This window comes from Loxodonta africana, chromosome 21 (genome assembly GCF_030014295.1).
Source record: "Loxodonta africana isolate mLoxAfr1 chromosome 21, mLoxAfr1.hap2, whole genome shotgun sequence".
NCBI classification, from domain to species: domain Eukaryota; kingdom Metazoa; phylum Chordata; class Mammalia; order Proboscidea; family Elephantidae; genus Loxodonta; species Loxodonta africana.
In genome coordinates, this window is record NC_087362.1 from 29301743 (window position 1) to 29328948 (window position 27206).

The following is a 27206-nucleotide window of genomic DNA, read 5'->3' on the forward strand; positions in this document are numbered from 1 at the left end:
AGACCTTCTAGAAGTGGGACTTCAAGATTATGCCATTCCAGGTGGGCGTCATGGGTGCCTATGGCCCTGGTCCCCACGGAGAGGAAGGAGCCAGGCTCCGGACGGACCGGGCGCCGCTGCCCACCATCTGGCCGCCCCGCCCGCCGCGCCCCTACATCTCTGCTCGGGGTCTCCTCCCTGGGCCGCCCCGCCGCTCCTCCGAAGGCCTGCGAATTCGTGCCACTGTCCCCCTGTGTGCGGAACAAAACGGGGCGATTCCTGCATTTGTAAAGTTAATTACGCGAATAAAAGTGCAGCCATCGTAGGAGATAAAGGGAAAAAGTGGCGGTTTGAACTCAGGGAACTCACGGTTAGGATTCTGGGAATTTCACTGTTTTGCATGTTTATGGGACACGGTGGTTGAGGGGCGCAAAGGCAGGCAGGCTTTAAGGAAATGTGGATTCTCGTTGCAGTCTATTTCCCCTCCCATCCATTTGGAACATTCACGGTCCCTTTTTAAAGCAAAATCAATACTTACTAATTACTATACGCTAGGCACGCAGAACAGTACTTACACACACTTTAACATTTAATCCTTACATCCACCTCATGTCGTAGGGGCTACTGTTGGCCGTTGACCCCACTTTCCAAATGAGGCAACTTGGCAAAGGTATTAGGTAACTTATCTGAGGCCATGCAACTAGTAGTAAGGGGGATTAGTAGTAAAAATCTAAGTGAGCAATTCCAAAGGCCATACTCTCATTCACTGTGCAAGCTAACTCCCTTTGCAGAGATAAACATCGTGAAAAAATATTAAGTAGCCAGTCACCTGTTCCCAGTCAACATACCCTGTTCATCTGTCCCCCAGGACAAGGCAACATCCAATAGTACACCTTTACATCCCCAAAACTCTTTCTTCCCACCTTCACCCCACTCACAGGCATCTTCCTCGTAAAACTCTATCGGCAGTTGTGACACTCAATGAGATATTTGGAGGCCTGTGTCCTGCACTGAATAAGTTGCTGATAAAGTTTCCTGCTTTATTGAGAAACCTGTGGGTGTTAGAAAACTAAGGTTGAATAACAAGTTTATGATCAGGAAAACGGAACATGTAAAAAGAGCAAAAACGTGCGATAGCTACGACGGTCTGTCAGGCAAATTCACTGAGCCTACATGGAAAGTACAAACCCTGGCTCTGCTGCTTAATAGATGTGTACCCTTATGAAGCCAGGGCCCTATCTGCCTTGCTTGCTGCACAGCACACAGCTGTGAGCAAACGAAATGCCATAAATGGAACCACTTTTTAGTAAACTTTGAAGTGGTATCTATCTGTGAAGTTAGAGTGATGTTTAAGAATATGGTCCATACCACTAAGAACTCGAGAAATAGTTTAAACAGAAGAGAATATTCTTTTATGGTTGGGAGAGGAGTTTTCACTAATTAGAGAGTAGATAAGAACTATTTTAGGTGAAGGGAAAAACAACACACAATACAGGAGAGGTCAGCACAACTGGACTAAACCAAAAGCCGTTTCCTGAATAAATTGAGCACTTCGAAGGCCAGCGTAGCAGGGGTCGGGGTTTGGGGACCATGGTTTCAGGGGACATCTAAGTCAATTGGCATAATATCATCTATTAAGAAAACATTCTGTATCCCACTTTGGAGAGTGGTGTCTGGAGGTCTTAAATGCTAGCAAGTGGCCATCTAAGATCCATCAATTGGTCTCAACCCACTTGGAGCAAAGGAGCATGAAGAACACCAAAGACACAGCATAATTATGAGCCCAAGAGACTACATCAGCCTGAGACCAGAAGAACTAGATGGTGCCCGGCTACAACTGATGACTGCCCTGACAGGGAACACAAAGAACCTCTGAGGGAGTAGGACAGCAGTGGGATGCAGACCTCAAATTCTCATAAAAAGACCAGACTTAATGGTCTGAGACTAGAAGGACCCCGGAGGTCATGGTTCCCAGACATTCTGTTAGCCCAAGACAGGAACCATTCTTGAAGCTAACTCTTCAGACAGGGATTGGACTGGACTATGGGATAGACAATGATACTGGTGAAGAATGAGCTTCTTGGATCAAGTAGACACATGAGACTATGTTGGCATCTCCTGTTCTGAAGGGGAAATGAGAGGGTAGTGATGGGCAGAAGCTGGCCGAATGGACACAAAAAGAGAGTGGAGGGAAGGCGTGTGCTGTCTCATTAGGGGGAGAGCAATTAGGAGTATACAGCAAGGTGTTTATAACTTTTTGTATGAGAGTCTGACTTGATTTTGTAACCTTTCACTTAAAGCACAATAAAAATTTTAAAAAAGAATATAGTCTGTGGAGTTGGCTTGGGTTCTACCTTTGTACTAGTTCTGAGACTTTGGGCAAGTTTATTAAAGTTATTTAAGCTTTTCCCATCTGAGAAGTGGGAGCAGCTGCTGTGAGGACTACACGTACCAGGACACGGCACAGTGCCCAGGGTAGGAGAAGTCAGCGACGGTGGTGGTTAATGTCACACGGTTCCACCAGCGCTGTGTAGCCTTCACCACAGCAGAGAAGGAAGAAGGGAATTATTACCCAGGGGTTACCTCTCTACTTAATCCTCAGACACCTCGGGAGGGAGGGATTATCATCCTCATTCCGCCAATAATCTGTACTCTGGAGTTGGGGTTTGAACCCCCACCTACTCCACACTGGCAGCATATAGTATAGACTAACTTGGGAAAACATTTGTAGGTTAAATGTTGCTTTAACCCACGACAGATTTCTATGAACTAAATCAATTAATATGTCTGCCCCAACTTCCCTCTCCCAGGCCCCTTTCACTGCTCTCACAACGAAATGCCTTGTTTTTTTTATCTCTAGGACATTCCTATCCCTGTCCCCATTTTCACCTCTAGGATAGACCTGCTGCTCCACCCAAGCTCCAGCTGCCCTTCATTAAGAGCTGCTGAGAGACTGGTGGCAGTAGGCCATTTGAGCCCTGCTCAGAATCCAGCAAGCTGTGTGACAGCCAAGCTGTAATCTGAGGACCTGGCTTGTTGCGCACAACCCAGATGGACAGGGGGTACAATTTTTCCATGCCTGACTGCTCCATACTTCCTTCGAGAAGTATGCAAAACAGAGGCAGAAGACGTCTGGTATGAAATTGTGCTGCCTGCACACTCAGCTTTCCCAGGTGGAAGGGTTGAAGAAAGAAGCTGTTATGAGGAGTCCCTCTGAAATGAAGACTTGGCTGGCTCAAGGGTTTTAAAACATCTCTAGTTATAGGGACAGTCCCTGTCCCCCTTGGCACAGGACTCTGCAAACCTCACCGTGCCTATGGCTTTTATCCCAGGTTTGTGCCTGCAAGGCCCCTGAAGGGCTAGTTAATGCCGCTGAACGCAGTGCTCAACCAAGTAGGGTCTGGGAATTCCTGGACAACACCGTGGAGGGACAGGGTGGTATTGTATACAGGTCCCAGTGAGGGGGGTGTATGCACGTCCCTGGGAGAGGGTGTTGTACATGTGCCACTTTGGTAGGGGGTTTTACATGGGTCCCTGTGGAGGGCAGAGGGTTGTACACGGGTCCTCATGTTGAGGGGTGGTGTACATGAGTTGGAGCTGGCCATGTGGCACAGAGCTAGGCCCTCCATATACAGAATTTATTATTAGCATCACAACCATTCTCAGGGGTCACCATACCACTTGGATGACCCAGAAGGAAAGCTAGCTCAACCTGCACCCTGTGATCAGCAGTAGGTGGCAGTATGTGAATGTTGTAAAGCAGGGCCCAGCAGGGGGGAAAGGGGACAGACAGTCGGCCCGCAGAGCTGTGGAGGCCCTGAGGTCAGCAGTGCCTTACGTGGAAAGCGAGAATGTCTGTGAACTCCTGGCATTTGAGGACTGCTCTACACTATACTTGTCACATGCACCAAAATCCTCCCCACGAGGGAAATGACACACAAATGCAAAATTAAACCACTCGTCTCTGCAAAGAAGTTTACTAATTGCACAGGGAAATGGAGAATGAGCCTCGGACCCCTCAGCAGAGACATCAAGGCCTGATAAAGGAGGACAGGCCTCAGGGAAGTCCGGTCCCCAGTGCCAGAGGACATGAGAACCCCAAATGATCAAAGGCTCAGACTACTTGGGCCAGGAGGGCTCTTTGTCAGGCTCCTCTCCACGGAGCGGGGGCTGCTGTGCAGCCTCCTCATCCCCCAAGTCCTGCTTCTCCTGTTCTGCATCAACCCACCTCTGGGGCATGATCATCTTCTTGGGCCCGTAGGGCGGTGGGCCGATGAGGGCCTCAATGTCCTCGTAGTTTATCACTTCCTTCTCCAGCAACGCATTGGCCAGCTGAAGGACAAGGCAGCCGTGTGAGTCCCCAGGACAAAGCACACAGGGCCTTTTGAGAGCAGAGTGTCTCTGTTGCCAATGTCCATGCACAGTGAAGGCCCTCCCAGCCTCCCAGGCACAAGAATTGGGGCTGAAAGGGTGCCTGTGTGCACAGGACACCCAACAGCACCTCCTGGGGAGGCAGTGACTCAGCTGCTCAGGCAGAGGAGAATCGCCCCCTGTCTCCTCTGGGAATGTTCCCAGCCAGCTGCCAGCCTCATCAGTCTCCACTTCCTGTCCCAAGTCTCTGCTCAGTATTGGCTGCTTTCATTTCCTTACCAGTCAAGGTGTGGGCAGTGGAAGGGTGGTGTCCCCATCCTGCCTCCACTCCTGGGGAACCAGGCAGTGACTGGGCAGTGACGGTATCCCCCCTTTCCTCTCTCACTCCAGGGAAGTGGCCAGAGCAGTGTCCCTCCTCCCCATTCATACTTCAGGCAGCATCCCACTCCCTGCTCTCACTCTGGGGCAGCGTCCCCCCAACAAGATCCTCACCGCCTGCAGCTTGTCCAGGTTGTCCTGCAGCACCTGCTCTGTGTGCCTGTAGGCCTTTGCCACCAGCAGCTTTGCTTCCTACAAAGGAGGCACAGGTGTGCACTGAGGGGGACACCATCAGCAACACGTGGCCCACACACCCCACACGGCGATCCCATGAGCACCCCGGTGGGGAGGAATAAGCTAGGCACTTACATGGTCCATCAGCTGCTGGAGGCCCTGGCTGAAGGGGCGCCGGCCAATCCCAGTCGGGCTCTCCTGGGCATCAGGGAAGGAGACGGGGCCGATGCTGGGTGCCATCCCAAACTGTCTCACCATGGAGTAGGCGATCCTGGTGACCTTCCGCAGGTCATCCTGTGCCCCTACAGCATTGGCCAGAGGGCTATGTGAGCACATGCTGCAGCCCAATGCACAAAGGGCACTCTCCCCAACCCCTGGTCCCCCCTACCCCTTCCAGACAGAGGTGCTAGGCTCCCCCACCCCTCCCTCAGGAGAAATACCGAAATGGTGAAGAGGGTACCTGTGCCTCTTCACTGCTCCTTCATTGAGCCATAACACCCTAACGACACTCTCTGACTAAACACCTGCTTGGTCGTGTGCTGGGTTCCTTCTGTTGTGCCAGCACCGGTCCAAGGAGACACCAGACCCAGAGAAACGACATGCCCCAATGTCACTGGGAACCTGCCAGCCTCTCAGTGCCCAGTGAATGAAGGCTTGAGAACAGCGACGCTGCCTGAGTTCTGTTCAGTTTTGAGTTGCCATCACCAACAGTTAACTGATTAAATGCACTCATGGTGTGCGTGCATGTCAAATTTTGTTTTATAAACTATAGAAAAGTCCTGTTTCCTCTCAGGATCCTTGGAGCACAGCCCCTTTTAATCACACTCACTGAGACTGAAAACTCCACTGAGTCACACATCCAAGTCTGCACCAGACTCGCTCCCTGATCCCCACCCTGAGCAGAAGGGTGACAATGGATAAGTGCTGAGATGCTGGGAGGCCCCATATGCCATGGTGCTGGCTGGTCAGGACTCGACCCGGTGGCAACTCCTCACCAGAAGTGACCCTGTTGAAGGAGATGGCCTCGGAGGCACGGCCTCCCAACGCCATACACATTCGCTCAAAGAGCTGCTCCTTGGTGAAGAGGTGCTGGTCCCGCGGCAGCATCTGCGCGAAGCCCAGGGCTGCGTTGGTCCGTGGAGCAATGGATACCTGCAGGGATCACGGACTCCCATCAGCAAGACGATGGGGTTTCAGGGTGGAGACAGGAGAGACAGGCAGACTCACTGGGGCTTCAGAGCAGCTGATGTCAGGGAGGATAGCTACTGGGAGCAACTGTTCACACACCATGAGGGATCCATTTTCCGTACGTGTTATTACTATGTTTATTTGGAAGAAAAGGCAGGGACACTCAACAAAAGCTGTCAGCAGGTGGAGGGCCAGGTCCCCATGATGGCAGTCCTGCTGCCCCGGCAGGCCCACTGCCCATGATAGCCTGGGAGAAGGCAGTGAGCCCCCCAACCTTGGTCTTCTTCCCTGATCTCAACACCATGTGAGCTGGGGGCCGTTGAGGGGGCACTTCAGCCACCCTAACATCAGGAAAAGGGACGAGGCCCCAGGGAGGAACAGCCCTGCCATTTCTGAGAGCAACGTGCAGGCGCAACATCAAGAAGCCCTGAGAAAGTGATGCCGAATTAAAGGACAGTCAAAAAGGGCTTAAATAGTCACCATTACAATGATGATCATGACAACCAAGACAGTAACATCACAGTCTTTTCTAGCAGAAAATCCACTGTTGGTGGGGAGAGGTGTTTCCTCATTACGTCTAGCTTATCTGACCTGTAGCCATCAAATAAAATGAAAGTTCTCCTGGGAGTGAACGCGAAATTCTGATATTTGCTCATCATGGGTTCTTCTGCATTGTGACCTCTTGATATTCAGTATTGAATATGATTCACCATGATCACTGCCTCACTCCAGCCCACCTGATGGCCAAAGTGCATCCTGAGTCCAAAAGTTACATTTCACATTGTCAGAGGACGACACTGTCACAGGACCAGCAGGTTGTCATCGAACACAATCAGCAATGACCGACCCCCTCCACACAGCTAATGCTCATCATACATCAGGAACAAGGCACCTGCTGCCCTGTTCAAATCTGAAATGCAAAGACGAGTGACACCATGCCTTTGGAGCCTTCGAGGGCACAGCTGCCCCTCCTCAGATGTCACCCAATGGGCTCCCAAGTATACCTTGGATTGTGTCCCCAATGCGTACATGGGCCCTTGACTTTAAGGTACTGCCCAACCCAAGTACCCACATCCTCTCCACAGTTGCTCCAGGGTCTCTGGTTATAAACCCACCATTTGCTGAAGCCATTAAATAAGACAACAACTTGCTACTGGCTTCACCAGGCTCACAAACATCTCTGAGGTCAGTGTCACAGCTCAAGAGTCATTAAATCAACATGTATTAACGATGGTAGTACATGTGGCAATCTCTAATTCAGACTGCACATGTGGAAGAGGGCTGCGAGACCCCCCCAAGCTCAGGTCAGCGCTTCGTGGCAGCTGTGTGGTTCTAGATCTAACACATGCACCCAGTCCCAGCCTCATGCCTCCTTCAAGGGAAACACGAATCCCTCTCACCTGAGGGCTTCTTTCTGCCCTCCCCTCATCATTAGGTTGCTACTCCATGACCTTCACAAGCTGTGCTTTGCCTCCGCAAAGCACATGCACGTGGGCACATATGCACACACATTCACACTCACACACATACACACTCACACACATGCGCCATGGGCCAGAGCTGCTGTGCTCCAAAACAGGGAAGCGAGCACATGCTGCACCCACCTTCATCACAGCCTCTGTGTGCTCCAGTAACCAGCCAACCAGCGCGTGGCCCGACTCGTGGTATGCAACTACCCTCTGCTCTTCCTTCGACAGGATCTTGCTCTTCTTGGCAGTGCCTAGGAGGGTGTTGGGAGGTGGGCCACAGAGCTCTGGAGGATGCCCCCTCAGTATGACCTGCCCCACCTTGAGCTATCATGGCAGGGTCACCTCGTGTCTGCCCCTGCACCTCCCTCCCTCAGGCTGTCACCCAGCATCACTCTCTACCACTGTAATTTGAGAGGAAACACATTAGGTGAGGGGGTGTGAGAGGAGGTAAGATCTTTTCTACTCCTATAGATGTTAAAATAACCAAAATGGCTTCTGCAGCCTTTGCAAATGACATGCCCACCCTCTGCACCCTTCCCTGTGCCAGCAAAGGGCGTGGGGGCTGAGGCAGGGGAGAAGGCAGTCCTGGGCTGGCATGGGGCCTTCTGAGTTTGTTTCTTGTTCATTTTCCCTAACATGTTACAGCTCTCTCACATTCCTTCTACTAGTTAGCCACCTCTTACCTAGGTAACGAGCTTCGATATCAAACTCCCCGTTAAAATCAATGGAAATTTCATTCACTGTCCCACGCTTCCCAAACACCCTCACGCTTCTCGTAAGATGGCTGTTTACACAGCCTGGATGAGCTCTGAGTGCTCAGAGTCTCTCCTCTTAGAGTCATCTACAGCCCATTTACTCTATAGCTGAAAGTTCTACTGAGGGCATGTCGCTGTGCAGAGCAATCACCCGGAGCTGATAGCAGGGACGTGCACATGGGCAGCAGGCTGACAAGACAGCTTTAACCCAACATGCTGGCTCACAGCCCGTGCTGTGCAACCAGGACACAGCTTGATTGTGGCATAAAGCAGCCAGCATGTCTTCAGGGGCTCATGTTCCCACCCCAACATGTGATGTGCAGCCTATCAACATCCATGTAAGAGCAGCTTACACAAAAGTGACTATCAGTGAGAAAGAGGCAGCTCCTGATGGAGAGCTTGTGATCCACGCAGCTGCAGTGGAGGTCAGAGAACTTCTGCCCACAGGCTACCGAGGCGACAACTGTGGCAAGCAAAGGAGGGCCCCCAAGCCACATGCCTGAGCCACAGCCCCTCGGCTCCTCCCGAGTCAAACCTGGGGCCTGCTGGCATTGCCCCTTATACATGAGCTCACACTGCGTAGATGAGAAACCTCGAAACAGCTTCCTATGGGGGCACTTGGAGAGGAGGCTCAATGGCCACGTGCGCTCTCAGTGCTCCCCAAACACTTTGGTCTGAGCCTGTTCAGTGAGAAGAGTGAGCGACACAGGTTGGTATCTCAGCTCTGAGGCACACTATCTGTGAAACATCTGAAGTACGCCCCTCTGTTCAGGAGGGGGCATACACAAGCCTGCACTGGGGCTATCTCCACCCACTGTACCACAGAAGGGGGCATACACAGGCCTGCACTGTCCACACCACTGTACCACGGCAGTGGGGACCATACACAGACCTGCACTGGAGCTTCTTCCACCCCACTGTATCACAGTGGGCAGACCATATACAGACCTGTACAGTCCGACCCACTGTACCATGGGGGTGGGGGGGATACACAGGGTTGCACTGTCCACCCACTGTACCACGGTGGCGGGGGAGGGGAGGCCATACATAGACCTGCACTGTCCACCCACTGTACCACAGTGGAGGAGGGGGGACCATACACAAACCTGCACTGTCCATCCCACTCTACCATGGAGGAGGGACCATATACAGACCTGCACTGTCCATCCACTGTACCATGGGGCAGGGAAGACCATACACAGACCTGCACCGTCCATCCCCAGGGTGGCAGGGACCACACACAGACCTGCACTGGGGCTCCTTCCACCCCACCGTCATTTATTTCTGGTAAAAAGGCCTCTACTCAAACAGCACCAAGGACACAGGCTCCGGTGGGAGAGTGTGGCCCCTTGTACCTGCCAAGATGCGCTCCACAGCGTACTCGAAGTTGGACGTGTGGATGGACGTGTGGCCCTCCCGTGCAGCGTGCAGTGCAGCCTCGTTGCAGATGTTTGCAATGTCAGCACCTGTGAACCCAAACAGCAAGCAACGAGGCATGCTGGGACCTCAAGCCTGTAAGGGGAAGCAGGATGTGGGGTGAATGCAGACAGCACTGAGGGAAGCTGGGGCACCCCAGGATGGCTGGGGGACAAGTTCCAGGGCGGGTATGTGGGGTGTGTGTGGTCCAGACACAGACAACATCAATGAGGGAGTCTGCACCTGGGTGCAGTACAGGTAGTCCCTGACTTACAACATATTAGAGTTATAACAAATTGCACTTAAGATAGTTTTTTTTTTTAAAACATCAACAATACGTATTACATACAATATTGAAACATGTAATTTGCTGTATCGTTCTCAGATGGTCACTGCAAATGTTCAAAGATTGGATTTATAAACATACTGATGATAAAAGGCAATAATAATGCAAACCAAAAAAATAAAAGATGTATTAGATTTACATCAGAACCAACTTACAATGTAGTCATCGGAATGGAACCCCATTGTAAGTCAAGGACTACCTGTACTACGGCTCCCACCCGGGCCTGTCAGGACACCAGGGGCACACCGGGAGGTCCGCTACCGTGCCCTCAGCACCGGGTGCTGCACAGGCTGCAGGGAGAGACACACCAGGAAGGAACTGGCTTCCTACCACTGAATCCAGGTGTCAGCTCTGCCAGACGCTGTGAGTAAAAGCTGCTTGCCCGGGTCAGCTTCAGGCTCTTCAGGTGCTGCTCAAAGATCTCTCTCCTCTCCTGCCAGTGCACAGGGAAGACACAGAATTGGACGTAGCCCAGCAAGGCTTGAGGCGGCAGCATGCACGCCTCTAGGAAGCCACCAGGCACTTCTGTGACATGTCCACCCACAGGTTAAGAGCCACTGAGGGGTTCAAGGAAGGGCTAATGGGAGTGGGTCAAGGAGATTCCTGTAGGCTCCATGTAGACACTGAATCAAAATCATGTGGGTGGGAAGGGCCGTGCGTTCATGCAAAGTTCAGGACTGGCTGGTCCTGGCTCTGCTTGTCCTTGTGGTCCCCACCTGCAGGGTGGGGAAGTCAATGAAGACGTGGCGATCGAGCCGGCCAGGCCGCATCAGCGCGTTATCCAGGATGTCAGCCCGGTTTGTAGATGCCAGGACGATGACATGGTCAGTCGTGCCCATTCCTAGATGAAGCAGAGACATGCGGCCTTCAGATGCCACTCATCATGTGACTGCTACCACAGGGCCCATGAGGACAAGAACGTGCCATTTTGGGCCCTGAAAGCAGCTGTGACCCCAGTGGTCAGTGCAGGATAGGAGCACATGCAGTCTCGGCTCTGCCTGTGACAGAGGGCACCACATGTCCTGTGAATGCTCACGGGAGACGGAGAAGGGAGGCTCAGTGCACTGTCACCCCATCAGTACACCCTCTGGCCCAGCAGTCATGCCACAATGACTGTGACAACTCATCACTGACAGTCTGTGGGCCTGGCTTTGTGGCAACAAGGTTTCTAACACAGGAACTACTAACTAGAGGGTTGGAAGTTCAAGTCCACCCAGAAGCACTTCGAAGACAGACCTGGCAATCTGCTTCTGAAAACTCAGCCACTGAAAACCCTATGGAGCACAGCTCTATTCTGACACATGTGGGGTTGCCACGAGTTGGAGTCAATTTCACGGCAAATGGTACTGGTAATCTACAATACCTAAAATATAACTAGAATTCTGATTCAAGAAAAGATAAAATTAAAAATTGATCTTGCCAAAATAGCTCAAAAGAAAAATAGGTGCATCATCACTGTCACCTCCGCTGGGTCATTTCCATGACAAAAAGGAACAGCTCGGATGCCAGCCGGAGCTCCTTCTTGGAGCAGAAGCACAGTGCCCACTCAGAGCAGCCTGGCCAACCAGCAGCCCTTACAAACATTCCACCTAGCCGCTAACTGGTGCCACAGGCCCACAGCTCAATCAGGCGGCACACACTGGCACATGCCACAGCAGCAACCTGATAGATTGAGACTGAAAACCTATGAATCATGACCCGACTCACCACTTACATTCTCAGTTTCCCTAATCATAGCCTTTTGACTTTCTTCATTAGTCACTGTTTCTTGGGTGCAGCAAGATGAAGAGTTCTTAAACTGAGCTTGTTTCTAGTGATTAACTGCTAACACCAGCTCCCTGGGCACTAATATCATCCTCACCTGTGGCATTGTTCCATATCTTGCTTATTAGTCTCCGACTACTAGAATAACAAACACACACAGTTTTGCCTGCATAGAAGCTGCTGCCTAGGCAGGGCGCCATCTCTGCACTGCCTGGGTCAGGTGTGCCCTCTCGGCTCTGTCTTGGAGGGTCACTCTCCTGGCCTTGCCTGGAGGGGGGACCCTCCCGGCCCTGCCACATGCACTCACCATCCATCTCCACCAGAAGCTGATTGAGCGTCTGCTCCTCCTCGGTGTTGGAGAAGCCGGACATGGCGGTGGAGCGCTTCTTGCCCACAGCATCTATCTCATCGATGTACACAATGCAGGGGGCCCGGTTGCGGGCTTCCTTGAAGAGGCTCCGCACCCGGGCAGCGCCGAGGCCTGGGGGACAGAGTATCGGGAACCGAGGGATGACGGGAAATTATATTGACTACTTAGACTACGTCTTAACAAGCCTCCTCTTCTCACGCAAACACCACCAGCCTCCATGCCCAAGCAGAGATCATGGGTGGTGGGAGCCAGGAGCTCACTGCCCCCTGACCTCCCCAGCCCACAAGGGACGCAACTCCAGGACAGTAAACCCAATGTTTCCTTCTCATGTGGGCACTGCCGTTTCCGCCCAATGCCACCCTCAAGAAAGGAGGCATGAAAGGAGAGTGATCCTGGGCCGGGGACACCTGAGTTGGCCCACAGCCCTGGTGACACCTACCTCCGATGACCTCCACAAACTCAGAGCCGGCCATTGCTAAGAAGGGCACCTGGGCCTCGGTGGCCACTGCCTTGGCCAGCAGGGTCTTCCCACAGCCAGGGGGGCCGAGCAGCAGTGCACCCTTTGGGACCTTGGCTCCAAGCTGGAGGAAGCGTTCGGGGCTCTGGAACAGGAGCAGAGAGAGTGGCACTGCCCCTGGCGTCTCGGCCAGGACTCATGGAGTGACTGATGTGACCACCATCTCCAGTATGTTTATGGACAGGCCAAATCGTGCTCCAGTGTTGGTTCTCTAAGGCCAATCAATCAGCAATGGGTTCTTAGAGCCCTGCTTCTATGACAATCGTGCCCAAGCATGGGGTGCTGGTCCAATAGGCACAGTGTCCCAGAGAAGGAAGACAAAATGGTGGAAATCTGGTTATCTGCACACCAGGGAGAGGCACCACCCCACACACGTCTTGTCAATGAAATTCCAGTCCTGGGCTGTCTGCTGCCCCAGGCTTCCTCCCAGGAAGCCAGAACATGGGCCTCCTGGTCACTTACATACTTGAAAAGAGGTCTCTTCTCACTCAACATATGGCTCTCACCTTCAGATAATCCACAAACTCTTTGACTTCTAGTTTGGCTTCATGCATTCCTGCCACGTCTTTGAAGCTGACTCCTTTCCCCATCTTTCCATCCACAATAGTGAAACGAGCCATTCTGAGCTGATTCTGTGCAGAAAAGAATAAAGGAGAAGGAGCTGTGCCACCCAGCAGAAAGGGGACGACGGCTCCCTCCATATCTGAGACTCGGCCATCCCATCCACAGCTGACACACCCCATCTCCCCTTGCCATACAAACACTCTTGTCCATCATGGGGGGTAAAGGAGACATCTCCTCTAAGGGTCTGACTGGCCTTCAGTCCACAGGTTCGAGCCCAAGCTCTCTCCATCCATGTGAGACAGACAGGGTTGCACAGTCATTCTTCAGACACCAGGTGAAACAGGTTTTTACATCATTAATTAGTAAGAACATTGTCTAGTGATTTGCTTTAAGACAATACCAAAAACCCCATAAACTAAGTAATTCAACAATGCCTTTGACAAAAACTCTTATTTTTCCTATATGATTTTTCCCACTACTGTCTAACTTGCTTTTCTGATTACAAAAGTAATGCAATGACACTCCAGTATCACTGAGTCTTGATAGAAATGGCAATTGGCAAATATCCGGAGAGCAACCTGGAGAGACAGGTCGAGTTCTGACAAAGGTGCATGAACCTCGGCCAGGATCCTCCTCTCAGGCTGCCGTACCAGCAAATCATCAGACACACACTCAAAGGAGGTGTGCACGTAGGCTTTATCACAGTATCGTTTCAAATATGAAAAGCATAAAGCAGCAGCCCAGACATGTAACAGTAACAGGCCTAATTAAGTGGAACACAGTACAGGCCCAGTGAGTGACCAAGCTGCCACTGGAAGTGAGGGCGCCATGCTTTAGTTACGGGCACACGTGTTCATGGCATAAGGGGAAGCACCTTGGGGACAGTGTGACCAGCTTCATCAGTGTGTCTGTGGAGGGGCAGGACAGTCTGAAGCTGCCTGGCCTGTCTCCCCTTATGCTTTGCTGCTCTCCATCTAACTGGCTACACCCTGCTCAAGTCAGGAGTAAGTCACAAGAGGAAAAACACTTTATAATGATGCCGCCAAAACAGGAGACCATTTTAGAAATGTATGAAGAAAGGCTGTTTTTTTAAAGAAAATGTTTAAAATTTCTCAGCTTCTGAGTTAGTGGGGAAACCAAAACACTGTCATTCCTGGCTGATCTGAACATCGCATGATAATGTGCCCTACAAAAACACTTGGCTCAGGAAGGGCTTTGTCGGTGGCTGGCTTCCGTCCACTCTTCTGCTGGCCAGTCAGAGGAAAGGGGAAGTGCCCCCTTGCAGCTCCGAGCTGGCATGGCCAGTGGTCAGTTTGCTCTGGAGGCATGTGCTTGGCAAGAACAGACACAGATAAGCCCCAAGACTGCAAGTTTGGGGTGATATGTTTGCGTAACTTACGAAAGCGCTGAATCCACCTTCCCGGCCCGTCATCCCAGCCATGCGGAAGATGTACCAAAGGATGGCCAGACCCACGGCCGTCATCCCCAAGGCGTACAGGGCACTAACACCAGAGAGAGACAAAGACAGTGGGGGAAAGAGGGGCAAGTTACAGGCATCAGAGTTGTCACCTGGCTGCTAACAGATCATCTTTTTATAAAGCCTGGACACCCGACAACGTGAGAAAAGCAACACCTACTCACTGACACCAGTGAGAAGAACAAAATGGCAGTGAAAACAGGTTTTCTGTCAGTTGCTGCCAATCACACCCTTTCATAAATTCTTCCCAGATCCGAGCGTGTGTGTGGACATGACAGGCCACGTAGACCCAGAGCAGCCTGGGATGCACACAGACCCAAGTGCCCAAAGCCTGCGGCATACTCACTAAGAACAATTTTTTATGTTTTCAACATGAATGCTGATCAGCAAGGCAAAATGACACAGCAGTAACCATGGTAATTCCTGGACGGTGACACTGGCATCCTAGGAGTATCCCTGCCGCCTACCTAACATCTCAACGTTCAACTGAGACGCTTTAAAGTGCCATGCTCTAAGGAAGCCCCTGGCCATGGGCTCGAGTCCTGACATTCGCTGGCACCCTTGTCTTATATCAGCACTACGCCACGTGTCCACCACTGCCCACTGGCCACATTGCAAAGTGATCCAAGTGAGGGTACCAGGGAACTTGCTCCCACTTAGGAAAGCTGTCAGGTCCACAACTACTACTAGCTCCTGCATGTGTCTTCTCTGCAACCCCAAAATAAGAACTGCTACTGGGCATTCCCATCTCCATCTTTCCACTCCATTTTCCTACTTGTGGAAGACAGCAATCCCACAAGTGGGTTAAGAAATGTCACAGAGACTAGAGAAAGAACGGGAAGAAACTCCGGCAAGCCTGCACATTTCCAAACCTCCCCTGACTAGATCATTCCTGCACGCAGGGATTCTGGTCCCGTGCAGGTGAGGCCAGCTGGACACTGTGCTTGTTTCTCACAGCCTCACCACTGGAGGCTGGCTTAGTACAGAACCACACCGCCAACAGAGCCAAACACATACTTTCCGAAGAATCCTGTTCGCTTGTAGGTGACTGGAATCCTGTCCTTGACTTCGATATTTAGCTCGTCTTCAGCCGCTCGAAGCTTCTCTTCAAATTTGTCGATGTTTGCGACCTGCATCCGGTACATCAAGGCCAGTCGCTTGGGGCACAAAGCAAAGGGCTCCATGAGAGATGGGCCCAGAGGGAGGAGCTGTTCCCACCCAGTCAGCAGATAACAGCCCCTGTAACACATTTTATGGACATGGTGTTCTGGAAGAGGGTGCTTTCACCAGCTATTCAGAAATGACTCCCAAGTCTAAAAAAGTTTTAATTTTCTCAAACACAATTACAACAAGATTTCAACAGATGTACCTTCTCTATCTTGCACTAATAAGAAAACTGAAGGAATACAGGGCACAGGTATTTGCTTTTTAAACTGCCCACCCACTGGCCCTGACGTGGGTCTCATCACAGCTGTGCATGACGAGTGTGGAGACCACACACAGTGATGTGACACAACTGAGTAGTATGAGACTGCTTTAAATCTCACATGTGTTTTACAAAAACCTAACACCAGAAAAACAAACACACAGGGAGGTGGGGCTTGAGTTAAAAGGATTCAGATAAGAGTCTGCAGTTCTCCCAAACAACTGTTTCAGGCTGCGTCCCCTACCCCAGCAGGTGCCTGGTCACTCACCGGCCGCCCGAACACCACGGCCCCGGGGTGCAGGTAGACCTCCACCACGTCACTCTCGGGTACCACCTGGACGCGCTGCACCTCACCCTTGGCCAGCATCTCATTGACAAAGTCGTTCCAGGAGATGTTGCCACCGCTGGAGCTGAGGAAGTTGAGCAGGCTCATGACGACTGCAATGATGAACAAGGTACGCAGCCGCTCCCGGTACATCTGGTCTTCTCGCTCTTTCCGCTTCCCTTCCTCTTGACGGAGGGTGACCACATGAGACAGAAACATAGGGCTAAGATGCAGTGAGCTCAGACCTGGCCTTCACTTCAGGAGAGCTCACCTGGGGTGGGGACGCTGGCTGCCGTGCAGTCGGGGAAAGGTGAGATGTGGGAAAGGCACCCATGTGGCCCAGGGGCTGCCACAAAAAGCATTCTGAAGTGGCTTGGACCCTTATGCACGTCGGGGATCACAGGAGTGTGACTTCAAACAGGGGCCGGTTCTGTGGAGGCAACCACCCTCTAGGGCTCTCAGTGCCTTTCCACCAAAGCCACCTCCGCAGCACACACATCAAGGCCACCTTTCCATAGGACATACCTAGGCCATCTCTCCGTAACACACGCCAAAGCCATCTCTGCATCACACACGGAGGCCACCTCTCCATCACATACACCTAAGCCACTTCTCCATCACACACACTGAGACCACCTCTCCATAGCACACATCAAGGCCACCTCTCCGTCACACACACAGAGGCCACCTCCCATCACCCATACCTAGGCCACCTCTCCGTCACACACACTGAGACCACCTCTCCACACACACCTAGGCCACCGCAGCATCACACACACCAAGGGCACTCCTCTGTCACGCACACTGAGGCCACCTCCCATCACACACACCTAAGGCCACCTCTCCATCACACACACTGAGGCCACCTCCCATCACACACACCAAGGCCACCTCTCCGTCATACACACTGAGGCCACCTCTCTATAGCACATACCTAGGCCACCTCTCCATCACACACACTGAGGCCACCTCCCATCACACACGCTGAGGCCACCTCCCATCACACACGCTGAGGCCACCTCCCATCACACACACTGAGGCCACCTCTCTATAGCACACACCTAGGCCACCTCCCTATGGCACACACCTAGGCCACCTCCCTATGGCACACACCTAGGCCACATCCCTATAGCACACACCAAGGACACCTCTTTATAGCACACACCAAGGACACTTCTCTATAGCACACACCAAGGACGCCTCTCTATAGCACACACCAAGGACGCCTCTCTATAGCACACACCTAGGCCACCTCTCCATCACACACACTGAGGCCACCTCTCTATCACACAAACCTAGGCCACCACTCCATAGCACATGCCTAGGCCACCTCTCCATCACACACACTAAGGCCACCTCTCCATCACACACTGAGACCACCTCTATCACAAATACTGAGACCATCTCTCCATACCACACACCAAGGCCATCTCTGCATCACACACACTGAGACCACCTCTCCATCACAGACACTGTAGCCACCTCTCTATTACATACACCTAGGTGCATACCTCTCCACAGCACACACCGAGGTCACCTCTCCATCACACACACTGAGTCCATCTCTCCATTACACACACACCAAGGTCACCTCACCATCACACACACTGACACCACCTCTCCATAGCACACACTGAGGCCATGTCTCCATGATATACAGCAGCCAGCACAGAGTCAGCACCTAATTAAGAGTAAGCTCTTTGAGAAGAGAGACCATTTCTACATGCTTGTGTCCCTCAAAAGATCCAATACAGAGTCTTGTCCATCCGCCTTCAGGCACTCCTGACCACGACAGAGGACATCTCTGGAAGCATCTCTGAGAGGTCAGCACAAACTAGACAGGAGCAGGACAGGTGCGCAGGGCCAGGCGCACACAGGTCCCCAGTTCTCCTGCGTCTAAGCAGTTTCATGGTGATTAGACTATACACGTGAAGACAAGCAGAGGTAGCACTGTTTAAGAACATCAGATATACCTTCATCGTCTTCAGGGGTCTTTGCCCCAGATTTGTCATTGTCCTTATTCTTCTGCTTTATCCTTGAGGTGTTAAAATAGTAGGTGCCACCTGCAAGGAACATCAAAAGTACTTGCTAGCCAAGGTTTGCAACTTTGGGGAGACATTTAGGAAACACCATAAGTGTTGTAAGTTTATAAAGACAGTAAAGCCATTTCCTTCTATCATTCTTAGTATAGTATTTGGCAATTATAGAATAAAAACAATTTCAACACACAAGGTTAAATATCTTTGATATTTAGTCAATGCGATGCAATAAACATTAGTTGTGAACTAGAGAAAACATCATAAGAACAACCCTTTCAATATACTAGGTTACTTTAAGTGAATTTAAACAAATGAACAACATAAGTGGCTTTAGCACAAGGGCCAACAGTAGCAACCCAGCTGCTACAACCACCAAGACAGGCCAACAAAAGGTTGTGCTCTGTGCAAGTCTCAACTCATCAATCTGTTTAAAAAGGGATAAAAAATGGGGAGGGAAAGAGCGGCAAGGAGGAGGAAGGTAGCGTATAGCCACCACCTAAACTGTAACTTTCTAACTTTCTTTACAGACACATGAATAGAATCCCAAACGAAACTACCTTGGTTTATAATCCCCAGTTACTTTGGTGCTTCCTGTCTGAGAGTCTGCCTGTGCATAAGAACATTTAAATGAGAAAAAAACAGTGAGGGTAGATGTCTAAGTAGCCACCTACAAACTAGGTGCCTGGCCAGGGCTCTCCTCACCACCACACAGGGCACCAGGCTGCTTAACGTAAATTAGGACTCGGAATATTTTACTTTTGTCCTGAACAAAGGAGGGAGTGAAATGATGCTGTGCCAAGCCTTAAAGTCCCTTAACCTAAGGGCAAGCATACAGCAGTTTGCTGGTATCTCATTAAAGAGAACAATTCTATTATAAAGGCACATTAGTTACAGGCTATTTTTACCTTCTGGATATAAAACACTCAGGGCCATTTGGTAGACCTCATTAAAGGTCTTTGTGGCTGCCTAGATAACAGGAAAAACTTTTTTCAAACAGCCCAATTATTACTAAACACCAGAATTTAAAAAAAAGCAACTTAAAATAAGCAAAAATGGCCTGTTCAGATCTTAGACACACTCCTTTTTCGTGCTTTCATTTCAGAGCCTCTGAGGACTAGGCAAAGGTCCTCTTAGTGGCCAAAGAAATGGACAGATTTTCTCCTTCTGTCAGTATCAAACCAGCAACACTGTCCTACTTTACTCACAAACGCCCAGGAGGCCAAAAGCTCTGCTAGTCAAATAGATAAAACACTCTCCACCTTGTCATTTGTCTTTCAATAAGTACACACCTAAAATTTTCCAGAGACTGATTGGGTTCTGAATTAAATGCTGTTTCAGCAACAATCCGCTGATCCCTTGAAAGGTAGGGGTCAGTAGTCGCAATTGTAAGCTCTGGAAGAAAAAAAAAAAAAACAGGGATCATACCAAGTATCACATCAGAAGCACACCACACTAAGGCAATGCAGATAGTTCTCCACTGCAAAACTCTTTTTAAAAAACCGCCCCAATATTTATGTGTAATGTTTGCATTGCCCTGAACGAAACATGTGAAGTAAAATGGGCATTATTTCAGAGTCGTAAGATAAAATCAAAAGGTCAAAAGCAAGTGAGCAAGTCAAATGAAACACTGAACAAGGCGCAGGGTGTACTGGCTGCGGCTCTGTGACCTGAGGCACATCACATCCACCTATATAACAGGAGTGGCACATCAGGTTGACCAGCGCTCTGAAGAGAGCAATTGCTCTGGGCATCTCCAGAGAATTCTTTCCTTGTAGGACATTCCCAGGTATCACAATGAGCTCACCAGTCTGAATCCCAACTGTCTTTACAAGATGAGTATTTTCCCACTTGAATGTGTTTTATGTTTTTAAGGTCAACGGTCCAATTTAAGGAAACTCTGGTGGCATAGTGATTAAGTGCTACGGCTCTTAACCAAGAGGTCGGCAGTTCGAATCCGCCAGGAGCTCCTTGGAAACTCTATGGGCCAGTTCTACTCTGTCCTGTAGGGTTGCTATGAGTCGGAATCGACTAGACGGCAGTGGGTTTTTTTGGTCCAATTTAGTTTTTCCTATCTCTGTGTTGTCATTTTCTTCATTTCTGGTATTTGTTTTTTCCCCTTAGCTCATCCCTGCTCTGTGGCTGATATGGAGAACAGGACACCTTGCTCCAAGCGCTTTCCTAAGGAGTACATGTCACTTCCTGTTAGAAAAGGATGAAAATTCTGTCTGTACAACTGATCATCTGTTTAACTAATACTACTATTCTTGGCTTGGCAATAACCAGAAGAGTCATATACGTGGGGGTGCGGGGGGAACCACAGTGTGGCTGCAGAGGGCTGTTAGATAAAACAAAAGAACTCCCAAATGTCTGTTTGTTTAAACGGAGGTTACTTTATCACCATGATAGCCACTGGTGAGATAATCTACTTAGATCTCACAAGTGAGTGTGAATTGCCTACCTCAGCTTTTATAGTCACAAAGTAAGAGTTCTCTTTAAGGCACAGGATCAGACTAAAGGTAACAGATTATTGCCCTTCTCAATATAACTTAAAACGACAACAAAAGAACAAGAAATCTATAGTTGCCAAGATTTGGAAAGGGTGGCCGGTAATCTAGAATATGGTATTATAATTCAAATTGGTCCTCACAAGTTATGGTACAATATAATAACAACAATAATAAATTATAACCTAAAATGTAAGAGTTGAACTCCTAAGAGAGGGCTGGGGAAAAAAAACAGCCAAAAGGCATAAAAAACTTAGGATCATTTTTTGTTTCCAAGATGTTAGCTAATCTCAGTGGGGAGGGCAGTGATGGTTCAGTGGTAGAATTCTCGCCATCCATGTGGGAGATCCAGGTTCAATTCTCAGCCGATACACTTTATGCACAACCACCACCCATCTGCCAGTGGAGGCTTGCATGTTACTGTGATGCTGAACAGGTTTCAGCAGAGCTTCCAGACCAAAAAAAGACTAGGAAGAAAGGCCTGGTGATCTGCTTCCGAAAATCAGCCAGTGAAAACCCTATGGGCCACAACAGTCTAACTGGCAACTGACCATGGGGATGGTACTCTCCCCTGTTTTGACACTGTGGGCCACATAAAGTAGGCTGTTGGCTGGTCCTCTTTGGGTTATGGTGTCATATCAGACTCAACATTGGTATATGATAGTAACTAGCTGAACCCTCAGTGTTGGTAGCCAGATGAAACCTGGTGATGTAAACCAATGTTATTAACCTCATGCATAAACTGCACTCCTCCATCATGGCTGTTCTGTCCATGGTCTCTTTGAGTAAGTACTGCAGCAACTCGGGAAAGAAGATTCCAGTTTCATTCTTTATTCTGTTGTGCAGGGTCGCTGTGAGTCAGGACTGACTGGAAGTCAGCTAACAACAATCTTAGCCAAACAAGGGGCATCTCCACGTGGGAGGTGCTGAATAAATAGGTAATAAATTAAGACACATAACGAACACGTCAAACCACATTACAAAAATAAAATACTGCTACATGATATTCTGCTCATACAAAAAACTTCCTGACAGCCCACTTACACCAATGGCAAACTACCATTTGGAAGGCGTTGGAATTTATTCTGACGCTCGACTGGTAAGAGCCAACTGTAAAATAATTCTCTACTAGAAAATAGTGACACTGTTATTGGATTCAATTGCAAAACGGTAGGAAGAGAGGGGGAAAATATCCCTACAAGGTGTAAGGGTTGGGAAGATCCACGTTGAGAGCTGTGCGATGGAGCCCTGCCTCTCCCGGGTCTGTCCTGCTCCACCTACGCGCTCAGGTTTTAATGACTCCACACCACGGAGATGAGCTGTTTTGGAGTAAAACCTCCAATATCCAACTAAAAAACACACGCCTTCCGAAAGCAACGTCAAGGGCGTCCTGCAGGGGCAAAGCAGCCCGAGGACCGGGCAAAAACAGCCGAGCTCCCACGCTGGGTGTCCAGGGCATCGGTGTGGCAGCCAGGTACCCCGCGGGGCGCTCTGTGGCCTGGGATCCCAGCCCACTACGGCCGCGGGAGGCCGGGCGGGCCAAATGATTACCTGCAGGGCTCGGCCTCCAGCCCCGGCGAGAGCCCCCGGAGGCCCCTGGGCGACGTACGGCCGCCTCCTCTCGAACCCGGCGGAGAGGCTTGGGCTCGGGCTCCGCAACCACCCGGGCCCTAAGCCCGGGCCCTGACGGAGGCAGCGCAGCAGCAGGAACGCGGCTGCCATGTTGGCCCGGACACCGCGGCTGCGCGTCGGGGCCTCGGGGACGCCTGCGCGGTTGGGGCATCGGCGCGCTTGCGCAGTCTGGCCTCCAAAAAAACGTCCGTTCATCCTTCCCCCACCCCCCACCCCCGCAGCCACCTCGGCTTTCCCAGGGCGCGCGATGGCGGCAGTGGGCCGTCTCGCTCTGCTGGAGTCTCCAATCGCATTCGGGTTCCCTAACCATTTATTGAGGTTCTACAACGCGTCTAGCGCCGAGGGTACGACAGCGAGCCTGGCAGGCGCAGCCCGTGCCTTCAAGAGGCTACACGGGTGGGCGCCGGGCGCAGATGCTGCCGCGTAATCGCAGAAACAAACGGTGGCTCTCGGGGGCCGTCGGCGTGCCTGGTCGCCTGTCAAGTTTTTCGCCGCCCGACGTGCCGCGACCAGGTTTCCCTCTCTTCCCCTGCCCAGACTCCCGCGCGCTAGAAGGGGCTGGGTGTCTCTGGGCGTTATCCGAGAAAACTCCATCTTATTTCCAGTTCTAGCCGTGTTTCCAGGACCTGGTGAATGAGTGGAGGGTTGGATTAGCTGTACGGTTTTAACATCGACTTACTTAAATGGAGTGTGTTTTAGTTTTGATTCCCTCAGATTTGCTAATTACAAGTCCTACTAGGATTTGTAGCAGAGCTCAGAGGGACTGAAAACGATCACCCGGCTACTTCAGAAGAATTTCTTAGGGGCCCACTGGGTAGGAGAAAGTTTTTTACCGCAAAAAATCGTGTGTATGTGTGTGTGTAATAATCCGAGGAAAACGTGCACAAATGAGGGAAAAAGCAGAGGTCCGAGTGGAGCACTTGATGATTCAAACAGCAGCGTAATCACGTATCACGGAACAAAGACAACCCATTCTTCATTTGAGTACCAGTACTTAAAAGTACTCTACCCAGGCCCAAGTTCTCGATCTTAGGAGGGTGGTAGGCGAGGGGGACTGCCCTGAGAACCCTTCCGGAGTCAGAAATCAGTCGGCTAATCGAGTTGACGCTGTCATTTATTGGCCTAAAACGGGCTGATTAGCATAAACATACAGCTCTAATACCCAGAAAGATAACAGTTATTTTCCTTCATCATGGCCCATCCCCCCCTCCAAAAACAGGGTGCAGCAGGAAGGGTTTAGATTAAGAGAAAGAACTTTGAAAAGAAGGTAATTAAGCACTTCATGACTGGGGTGGGAGTCTGGAATATTCCTTCTACATATCTTTAATTTGGGATAGATAACCTTTTCAGAATATTTTAGTTATTTTCTCTGAGAGGCACGCTGGTGAGCTGACTCATTTCTGGCAGTCATTTCCAGCCAGTGTAATTGACCATTGAGCCCAGCCAGGATTATGGCCCAGGAGACACACAAGTCTGTTCATGGGAAATGAGGAAGCACTGTATCAAAAAGGAGGGTGAAGGGATCTGTTATTTTATTTCACGGTCTTTTACATTCCTGCTTTGCTCATTAAGGGTCCCTTCTTGGTGTTTTGAAGTACAGGTCTACCAAGTACAGCAGCAAGAAGATAACTTGGAGTTTCCACTCCCTGGCTGCCCAAAATTTCTAGAGGCCTCTTGTTCCCAAACCTTTCTTAGTTCTAATTCCACTTCTACCTTAATTTGCTTAGCTCTGTGACTGTTGAGAAAACCCTGGTGGTGTAGAGGTTAAGTGCTATGGCTGCAAACCAAAGGATTGGCAGTTTGAATCCACCAGGTGCTCCTTGGAAACTCTATGGGGCAGTTCTATTCTGTCCTATGGGGTCTTTATGAGTCGGAATCAACTCAACCGCACTGGGTTTGGTTTGGTGTTTTGGTGACTGTTGATTGCTTAGATCTGAAAAGTTTATTCAATAGAAAAGGTGAAGACTAGAAGGATATATGTTACAGAGGTAGGATTATGATGATTTAGGTGTGTTTCTATGCTTTTTATATTCCCTAAATTCCGCACAATGAAAAATTATAATTACTAAAATCACCGAGTACAAACTACTACCTGGTTCTGTGTCAAACGCTTCGTGTACATGTTCTCATTTAATATTCACAGCTCTGTGAAGGAAATACTTTTAATTTCTCTACAGATGGGGAAACTGAGACTCCAAAAAAATTAAAAGTAACTTGTCCAAGGTCACAGCTAAGCGATGGCACAGAGTTTCAGAGCTGGAATGACTGGTTTTTCAGCCTGCACTCTCCACCATCATGCCTTACAGATTACAAAAGCAAAAGAGTAACATCGCTTTTATGTCCTCTCCAACCAATGCCCCTTAAACTAGAAAGGTTTGGGAAAAAATTTTAACTCCTAATTTGGTCCTCAGCTGGCCAGTAGCCTGTGTGCTTTTGAGAGGCATTTATCTGTGGTTGGGGAAGTATTTGGGTGGTTTGTGGCGAGAACAGCCCTCTAAGGGCTACCACTAATTTACTCCAGTAAACTGCCTTTCCTTTTGTTTCTCATGTTGTTTTTACAATTTTCCTTCACAATCAATCTATCCTTTTTGTTTCCTCCTCCGCTGTTTTTTCTGGGCCAGGTCATTTTCCTGCCTACTCCCTGCCTGTCAGCTCTATGTGCTGACTCCCCACCCTTGTCCTGTGACTATAACCAAACTTCCGAGAGTGGTTTCTTGTACCCTATCGAAGCTTGTGCAACAGGACACTGATAGGAAGTGACCAAGCCTCCCTTACATGCTGTGTGTCCCCAATTCAGATGTTTTGTGACTCAAATTACCTAAAAAATTCAAACGTACTTGGGAAGAGTATTGATAAAGGGTTAACTTAATCCTACTAGTAATATTGTCTGAAATAAAATTGTTTTGGTCTAGCCTCTTTGACTCTGGGGATTCTTTTGAAAGCAGCGCTGCGTAATGGCAAGAGGCGATCCTCTGGGGAAAGAACACTGGGTTCTGTCCTTAGCCATATGACCTTGAGCAAGTTATTAACTTCTTCAAGCCTTAATTTTCTCATCAGTAAAATGGGGATAGTAATTATCTGTGAAGTGAGGCTAATATCATCCTTGGGTTTCCCACAGGGCTGCCGTTGGAAAGATAAAACGCAATAAATGTCTGTGAAAGCAACTTGTGAATTGGGAAGCCATCCCTCTCAGGAGTTATTAGTAGAATGTCATGGGAAACAAGGCTCTGGGAAAACATACTACTGGTTCATTTGCTCAAATTTATTTCCTAAACAGCTATACTTCGAAGGTTGGCTGTGTACCAGGGCCCACACCAGGCCTCGGAGTGAGAGGCACGCTTCTGACCCCACTGCTTGCTTCATTCCCACCCCTGTACTACAGAGAGCAAGTCTCATGTGGCCTCAGGCAATAGGGATTTTGTTTAATGACTCAGGTGCCCCAAACCTAGGAACCTAGACCCAAGAAGAGAAGGATCTGTAGGAGGTCACCAACCCTTTCTTTGCCCTCAGGCCTCACTTCAGAGGGATTCATCTCCCACCAAGGCATCGGCTTTACTTTCCTCTCAGTATTTCCTTCAGCCTCCATCTTTGTCTTTTCTCCATTTCATAATTTGTTTACTCTTTTGTACTTCCTTATTACCTTTCCTCAGCTCTGAACTCTGTGTATATCAGCCCATTTCTGTATATCCCTTTAACCTTGTTCTCTAATGTCTGAGAGAGGCCATCTGATGAACTCGCTGGTTTGTGTCAGGACATGCCTGAAGTCTCTGGGCTGTTATCACGAGGTCAGGTGCCCACTCTCAATTTCATTAGCAGAGAGAGGCATCAGCAGGTAGAGAGAATGGCACCTGAGGGCTGCCCTTTCCACCTGGGCTATGGGAAGGGGATATGGGCAGAGAGCACATCTGTCTCCATCCCCATCCCTTGAACTCCACCCTTTATTTCACTTTAATACACAGGAATCCTGGGCTTTTGTTCCTTTCTGTTCCCATTGGCTGAGGGGCTTCAGGTAAGCTGCTCTTGAAAGCTCAGTTGGTGTTTTAAATTTTTTTTTGGTTTTAAGATCTAGGCTTCCTTATTAATATCTGAGCAAATAATTATTGGCTTTTTCCTACATTTGGCAGCAACTAAAATTCTAACCTTTTTTTTTTTAAGCATGGCTACTTTCACACTTACCTTGGCCTTTGAAGTCCTTGGACTGTTGCTCAATGTAATTACTGCACTCATCATGTTGGTGAGCTCATCCTGCTGAAGCTAAGTCATGGAGTTTAGGGTGACCTGGTCTACAACTAGGTATATGGGTAATATTAGGATGTCTTTTATATGAAATGTTACCTTGTAGAATTTTGAATAAACTATTCATCTCTTTGAATTTTGAAAAGTTCTGTTCCTGAACTAAAAATCTTTCTTTGGAAATAATTTCGTATCACTCATTAACTGGGTTCTGCTCATTACATGAACAACAAGGTTTTGTAATCACAGATTTTGTTCTTCTTGAAAGGATGAAAGGTC

At 49.6% G+C, this 27206-nt stretch overlaps 1 protein-coding gene across 7 annotated transcripts; it reads right to left on the reverse strand.

Annotated features, from left to right (window-relative positions):
- Positions 1 to 136: 136 nt before the first annotated feature.
- SPG7 (SPG7 matrix AAA peptidase subunit, paraplegin) lies at positions 137 to 22798 on the reverse strand. Of its 7 annotated transcripts, none has more exons than XM_064273627.1 (19): positions 22614 to 22798; positions 19848 to 19950; positions 18493 to 18582; positions 16463 to 16704; positions 15786 to 15925; positions 14691 to 14793; positions 13234 to 13359; positions 12650 to 12812; positions 12148 to 12321; positions 10793 to 10917; positions 10407 to 10509; positions 9670 to 9780; positions 7695 to 7810; positions 5898 to 6054; positions 5038 to 5204; positions 4843 to 4920; positions 4208 to 4311; positions 918 to 1031; positions 247 to 491 (listed from the first exon to the last, which is right to left on the reverse strand). In XM_064273627.1, exons 1-19 carry the CDS (start codon positions 22782 to 22784, stop codon positions 368 to 370), a joined length of 2511 nt encoding a protein of 836 aa, XP_064129697.1. In that variant the 5' UTR covers positions 22785 to 22798; the 3' UTR covers positions 247 to 367. The 7 variants fall into 7 exon arrangements, with proteins under 7 accessions (XP_064129701.1, XP_023413812.2, XP_064129697.1 ...); XM_064273632.1 differs by lacking the exon at positions 22614 to 22798 and adding an exon at positions 21793 to 22580; XM_064273631.1 differs by lacking the exons at positions 247 to 491; positions 918 to 1031 and adding an exon at positions 137 to 230.
- Between the last annotated feature and the right edge of the window lie 4408 nt (positions 22799 to 27206).